At 37.0% G+C, this 7,909-nt stretch overlaps 1 protein-coding gene across 1 annotated transcript; it reads right to left on the reverse strand.

The window, feature by feature from the left end:
• Positions 1–6,560: 6,560 nt before the first annotated feature.
• LOC128101986 (olfactory receptor 4C16-like) lies at positions 6,561–7,493 on the reverse strand. Its single transcript, XM_052725460.1, has one exon. It carries the CDS (start codon positions 7,491–7,493, stop codon positions 6,561–6,563), a length of 933 nt encoding a protein of 310 aa, XP_052581420.1.
• Positions 7,494–7,909: the final 416 nt, after the last annotated feature.

Raw genomic sequence — 7,909 nt, forward strand, 5'->3', positions numbered from 1 at the left:
TATGTTTTCAGATTGACCATTTAGTATTGGATAGCCAGTTGGTGCACTTTTCCTTGTAGAAAACTTTTTCTCACATTCTCACCATTCCCTAGTTGTCTGTAATTTTAACAAACATCATACTGGACAAAATTGTGGCTACTCTAACTTGTTTTTTAGGAAATTATTTAAATTATATGTTGGCAAAAGTGGAAGTTATAATTTGAAACACCCATTACAACATAAAATTATAGTTAGATTTTAAAAGAAAATTTTACTTAATGTATATATTTTGATTTACTGAATGGCATGGTATTTAATGTTTCCACAGAGGTACCAGGAAGGAATTTGACCAGGCTAGGCAGATGATAAATAACAAAACTGGAACTTGGTCTCTATTAAAATACTTCATCATTAAGACTATGTGAAACTGAGATATAATAAAATCCATGTTGCTTTACTTTACCAAATTGCTATTTCTTTCTTTTAGTCAAATAGAAAAATTATATATCAATACTCCCCTAGTGACTGTAAGTGCCATGTCTTAAAATCTCAAAAGAATATCCTTGATGAGTTTCCTAGGGTAGCCTTACATACCATAAATTGAGTGGCTTAGCTAATAGAAGTTTATTTTCTCATAGATCTGAAGGCTCAAGTTTGAGATCACACTAGTAGTGGGATAAGTTACTGTACAGAACTCAGAGAAGAATCCATGCCATGCACCTCCTAGAGCTTGGGAGTTTATTGGCACCTGTGGAAGTTCTTTGGTTTGTAAAAGCATCATTTCAATGGCATCAATTTTTTTTAACTCATCATTTGCATAATGCATGCCTTTCCATGTGCCTATCTTTGTTCCTTACTTTCCTTTCATATAAGGGTTCACATTAAGGAGTGTTTTAGCATTATTATCTCTGTAAGGTCTCTATTTCTAAATACAGTTGGTCTAAGGTACAGGGAATCAAGATTCATCCTATTGTTTTCTTAGGGGCAAGTAACCAAATCACAGTAATATCCATTCTTAAGTCATGACTGGGTGTCTCTTGTCAAATGGTTTCTTACTCTCTCAACTTGTGTTCTGGCAAACATTATTAAACCTTTGGAACTCACTTTAATAGTGAAGTTGTCATCAGGTCTACTCCTGCACCTATTCACTAACTCCTGATATTTCCTGGTATGTCTCATATCTATGTAAGATAAGTATGTACTTTCCTAGCCAGGTTTTCCTAACATGTTTCACTGAGTTGCTCTTGTAAACAAAAGGTGGTATAGGAAGATGCTTGAGTAGAAAGCAAACACTACTGAAGAACAGGTTCTTCTCATAGGCACCAGCCTTGTCTAGATGTGAAGCATATCTTTCTCTTTCAAAAGAGAGGAAGCTGTTAGTGACAGCCCAAGAGATGTAGTCTTTTTTTTTTTTAGCGGGGGGAGGTTAGAGACAGGGTTTCTCTGTTTAGTTTTTGTGCCTGTCCTGGACTTACTCTGTAGATCAGGCTGGCCTCAAACTCACAGAGATCCACCTGGCTCTGCCTCTCAAGTGCTGGGATAAAGGCATGCATCACTGCCACCTGGCTCAGCCCAAGAGATGTAAAATAGTTCATCAGGTCATATTCCTCATTTCCCCACACAGATGTTTCTATTTTACTACTCAGATTTCCATCTTTTCCTCCACTAAAGTGTTTGCTTCAAGCTCAATACCTACTGGAGTTACACATTCAGTCTTATCTGCATCTTTATTGCAGATCCTTGAAATGGATTAGGGTAGGGTCACAGTCTGCAGGAGATGCATGACAGCAAACATGGGGGCTCTATGTTCACTGCATGTCCAGAAGTAATGTTAGATAGACCATGAAGAAGGTCTGATGATGGAAAAATGACCCATTGGTTCTTGAAGAGTTTTACTGGAAGAAAACCCAGGTCTAATTGTCAGCACCTGCACTGAGGTTCACACCCTGTTGTGGAATATTGTTTTAACTCGTCAAAGATGTGTTACATTTGTTTATGCTGAAGAACATTACTTTAACTGTGTAAAGGAGTGTTACTTTTGTTTATGCTGCATTTATTAAATTATGTAAAGATGTGTTGCCTTGGTTTCACTATACCAGCCTAAGGCACCTGATTGGCCTAATGAAAAGCTGAACAGCCAATAGCATTCAAAACTATGAAGTCTCCCTGTCATGGTTTGGGAGCTTGGTGGTGGCCCAAAATAAAAAGCCTGTTACAAAACCCATTTACAACTCCAGCTCCAAGGCATCCAATTTTCTCTTCTGATATCTGTGAACACCAGGCATATGCATGCTGTACAGATATACATGAAACCTAAACACTCATATACATAAAGTAAAATAAATGAAAAGGATGCATTTACATTCAATATGCATTATTTTCCTTGTCTTTTTATTCTTCTCTCATATATTGCATCCCAACTGCAGTTGCCCCTCCTTCCTCTCTTTCCAGTCCCTCCCTCACCTTCCCTCTTCCTCAGATCCACTCTTCCTCCATTTCCCTTCATAAAAGTGCAGGCCTCCCAGGGATATCAACCAAACAAAGCATATTGAGTTACAATAAAAGTATGCAAATCCCCTCATACCAAGGTAGGATAGAGGCAACCCATTAGAAGGAAAAGGGTCTCAAAAGCAGACAAAAGAGTCAGAGAGAGCCCCTGTTCCCACTGTTAGGAGTCCCACAGGAACACCAAGCTATAAAACCATAACATATGCAGAAGACCTCGGTCAGACCCATGAAGACTTGCTGATTGTCGGTTCAGTCTCTATCAGGACTTATGAGACCAGATTAGTTGATTTTGTGGTTTTTCTTATGGTGTCCTTGAACTTCTGGCTTCTACAATCCTTCCTCACCCTCTTCCACAGGATTCCTCCAGCACCTTCTAATATTTGGCTGTGTGTCTCTGCATCTGCTCCTATCAGTTGCTGGATAAAGCCTCTGTAATAATGATTATGGTAGATAGGCTCCTATCTACCGGTAGACCAGAGTAATCATTAGGAATCATTTCATTGACCTTTGTTTTCCCAGTTGTGTTTGGTTCTATCTTAGGCCTCTAGGCTATCCAGCTTCTGGTTCCTGGCCATGCAGGCTGAATCAGTCATGGGTTCCCTCTCATGCCATGGGTTTCTGTCTGGACCAGTTTGACACTCCCACAAGTTCTGTGCCTTCTTTTCCAGAGCACATCTTGCAGTTAGAACAAATTGTAGGTTGAAGGTTTTGTGACTGAGTTGGTGTCACACTCTCTCCACTGGAAACCTTGCCTGGTTATAGAAGATGGCCAGTTAAGGTTCTATAACCCCCAATACTAAGAGACTTAGCTAGCATCACCCTTAAAGATTCTAAAAAATTGGAAAATATAAAAGAAATGGACAGTTTTCTTGAGAAATACCACTTACCAAAGTTGAATCAAGATAAGATAAATGATTTAAATAGACCTATAACCACTAAGGAAACAGAAGCAGTCATTAAAAGTCTCCCAACCAAAAACAAATCCCAGGGCCAGTTTTAGAACAGAATTCTATCACATGTTCAAAGAAGAAATAATACCAACACTCCTCAAATTATATCACAAAATAGGAACAGATGGAGCATCACTAGATTTATTTTGTGAGACCACAATCATCCTGATATCAAACCACACAAAGACTTAACAAAGAAAGAGAAGTACAGACCAGCTTCCTTCAGGAATATTAATACAAAAATACTCAATGAAATACTCGCAAACAGAATCCAAGGACACATCAAAAAGATCATCTACTATGATTAAGTAGACTTCATTCCAGAGATGCTGGGAAGGTTCAGCACAGGAAAATCTGTCAATGCAATCCACCATGTAAACAAATTGAAAGAAAAAAGTCACCTGATCATCTCATTAGATGCTGAAAAAGCCTTAGACAAAATCCAACACCCTTCATGATAAAAGTCTTGGAGAGATCAAGGATATAAGGGATATACCTAAACATAGTAAAGGCAGTTTACAGCAAGCTAATACCCAACTTCAAATTAAATGAAGAGACACTCAAAGCAATTCTACTAAAATCAGGAACAAGGCAAGACTGTCCACTCTCTCCATATCTATTCAATACAGTACTTGAAATTCTAGCTAAAGCAATAAGACAATTTTCCTTTTCTTCAGAAACAGAAGGTACCAAATATTATTCTGTCAACTGGAATTTACAACTGAAAATCCTGTGATAACAGAGTCAAGATATAGGTATTACATACTGACAACATTCTCAGGATTGACAGGAGACTGAAACTCACAGAATATAACAGGAAGTGGTGTACACTACATATACAAGTGTAGTATATTGTAGACTTTACTGTCTTCTACTAACACACAAAAAATATGATCATACTTTCAGCTAAAGAAATTATAAGATGGAGTTATTTCTCTGTCACAGAACCCATGACCTGTATGAGCAAGGACCTACATTTAATCCCAGGCACTCAGAAAGAAAGAAAGAAAGGGAAATTTTATGGTTTCTAATATAACAAAATTGATAAAATTTTGCTATACAATTTACTGGTTTAAAAAAGTAATAGAAATCTTAAGTAAAAAATAATACATGTTAAATTTTTTCTATTAAAAACCACACAAGAAAATATTAACATTAGCAATATTATTCGCATTAATATTCTTTAGTACTAGAGTATTAATTAATAATGATAAAATTAACTCTAATGTAAAAATATCATCTAAGCACTCGGGAGGCAGAGTCAGGCGGATCTCTGTGAGTTCGAGGCCAGCCTGGGCTAACAAGTGAGTTCCAGGAGAGGTGCAAAGCTACACAGAGAAACTCTGTCTCGAAAAACCAAAAAAAAAAAAAAATATCATCTAAATGTTGACTTTTCCTTTGCTAATATTATTTTCTTCTGGATTGGATACAAAATTCACTACAATAATTTGTATTTGCAACATGAAATTTCTGTTCCAAAACCTAAAATATTCCCTTGTGTCATCCTTTTTCTGTTTAATCTGTTAATATATCCAAATATGCTATCTTGAAGTGATTGTTCTTTTGGTACTAACCTGTATAGAAATCTCTACCTTAAACTATCTTATATATGCTGCACTAAATCTAATACTTTGCTATAAAGGAAATATTATAATTAGTATGCCCAAGAGAAGTCTTAATATTTAAAGATGAAGAGATCAAGTCAGAAAAAGGGAATAAGGTTTACAAAAGAATCATTGTGACTACAGTCCTAACATTGACAGCAGAACATCCCAGAGTCTCAAGAGTGAATTTTTCTCTGTGTATCTTATTAGTGTTCTAGAACAATCTAAATAAACACATGACAAGAGTTTTGAGTCGGAGGGTGGTGTTGGTGCACACCTTTAATCCCAGCACTTGGGAGGCAGAGCCAGGTGGGTCTCTGTGAGTTCGAGGCCAGTCTGGTCTACACAGTGAGATCTAGGACATGCACCAAAACTACACAGAGAAATCCTGTCTAGAAAAAAATGAAACAAAACAAACAAACAAACAAAAAAAGAATTTTGAATCAATTTCCAAACAAAGTAGATCCTTCAAGTGTATGCATTTTCACCTATACTCAAACTTGCTACAATTATTTGAACATAGCACAATTTACTGAGTCCAGAGAATAACTCAAGTTGATGATAAGACCAACATGTCTTTATAAAAAAATAACTAATTGGAATATATATGCATATACATATACATATACATATACATATACATATACATATACATATACATACATGCATGCAATAGCAAGTGGCGGGGGAGAGGTTACAATTCTTTTCTGGTTTTCTTTTCCTTTTTTTAAAATTTTTTATCTGTTTTATATACCAACCACAGATCCCTCTCTCAACCCTCCTCCTGCTTCTCCCACCCTTGCCTACTGCCCCCGCCACTCTGACCCATCCCTCATCCCCTCCTCCAAAAGGATAAGTTTTCCCATCAGGGGACAGCAAAGCCTGGTACATTCAGTTGAGGAAGGATCCAGCCCCTCCCCCCTGCCTCAAGGCTGAGCAAGGTGTCCAACCATAGGTAATGGGATCCAGAAAGCTGGCTCATGACCCAGGCATAGATCCTGAACACACTGCCAGGGGCCAAGAGGTTACAATTTTGAAGGAGAGCAGGAGGGTACATATGAGAGAGTTTTGAGGGAGGAAAGCAAAGAGAGAACTACTGTAATTATATTAAAATCTCAAAAATAAAATGCTAAAAATAAGGAATCACTAATCGGGAAAGGTAAATCTTATCAGGCTTTGAACAGGAAATGTGATTATGTAGATAGATATATATTAGGTGGAAACTTCAGAAATCTATAGGAAGGTGGGCAGAAAGTTACAAATAAAGCCAAAAGTTGCTGAGACAGAAAGGCTGGAAAGGCAGAGAAAGAGGATCAAACATCAACAAACACAAAAGGTCTTCACACTTAATTTATGTTTCACAGTTTGTCCCTCTATGTAAATTGATTCAACACTGTTTCACATTGTCTCTTTACTATATGAGCTTATGCCCTAAGAAACTGATATATTAAATTAATAATGAAAATAATATTTATTAACTTCTAATTTAATGCTTTGGAAAAAGATAGAAGACCTTCATTTATTTCCTATTATCTGAGATCAGTTTCTTCCTCCATAAATTTTTCATGGCATTTTTCACTTCTGCATTTCTCAATGTGTAAATCAGAGGGTTGAGCAAAGGTGTCCCAATTGAATAAAATGTAGCTATCATCTTGTCCATAGGAAATGTGGTTGCAGGGCGTGTGTATATAAATATACAAGGTCCAAAGAACAGGATGACCACAATGATATGGGAGATGCAGGTGGACAGGGCTTTTCTCCTCCCTTCAGCACTGTGGTTTCTTAGGGAACGTAAGATGATGACATATGAGACCATCAGCATGAGGAAACTCACTGTACAAATGGCCCCACTGTTGGACACCAGAAGTAGGTTGATCATATATGTGTCTGAACAGGCAAGTTTCAGCAGTGGCTGCAAGTCACAGAAATAGTGATCGATCTTATTGGGACCACAGAAAGGTAAACTCAAAGCAAGAAATATCTGAACTAAAGAATGCACACAGGATCCCACCCAGGCCATGGCCACCAGCATCCCACAAACCCGGTGGCTCATGATGGTCATGTAGTGCAGAGGCTTACAGATGGCTACATAGCGGTCAACAGCCATGAGGATGAGGATGAAGATCTCCAGGCAGCCAAAGAAATGGAATGTAAAGACTTGTATTATGCACTCACTGAAAGAAATAGAGGCCTCCTTCATCAGAGAATCCACAATTGTTCTAGGGGCTATGGTTGTAGAGAAGCAGGTGTCAGATAAGGATAAGTAGAACAAGAAGAAGTACATTGGACTCCCAAGTGCCTGGCTTGTCTTGATGGTAGCAATGATCAGCAAGTTACCCAGTAATGTTCCCATATAAAAAAGCAAAAACACAACAAAGAGAATTTTCTTTCTAAATGGATCCTGTGTCAAACCAAGTAAAATGAACTCAGTCACATTGTTACTCAGCCACATTGTTTAGTGATCAGAAGTGGTAGATATGAAATACTTTATCTGAAAAAAAACAAAGACATTTATTTTGAGAGTGGTATGTGATTCTGTGGAGCACTTTATGCAAAAGTAAGTAATCATCATTAGTGATATTTTGTTATTTTTTAATAAATGATTCAACACTTCTTCCTAAAATTTTGTGGCAATCTATTTGCATTATTATGTTCCCATAACACTCTGCAAACACAAATCCCTGTTATTACAATTAATTTTACAACTTAATGATTATAAATTTAGAATATGTTATCTGTAATACTTTATCACTAACTTTATTTTTCATATGAAGTGGGAAGCCTATCATTACCTCACAATAAAGAATATCATATTTTTTAAATATTGTTATACATATTTTGCAGACATGATTATGTAATATTTCAGCA

The sequence above is a fragment of the Peromyscus californicus genome, unplaced genomic scaffold (genome assembly GCF_007827085.1).
Source record: "Peromyscus californicus insignis strain IS unplaced genomic scaffold, ASM782708v3 Scaffold_7__1_contigs__length_154581171, whole genome shotgun sequence".
In the NCBI taxonomy this organism is placed as follows: domain Eukaryota; kingdom Metazoa; phylum Chordata; class Mammalia; order Rodentia; family Cricetidae; genus Peromyscus; species Peromyscus californicus.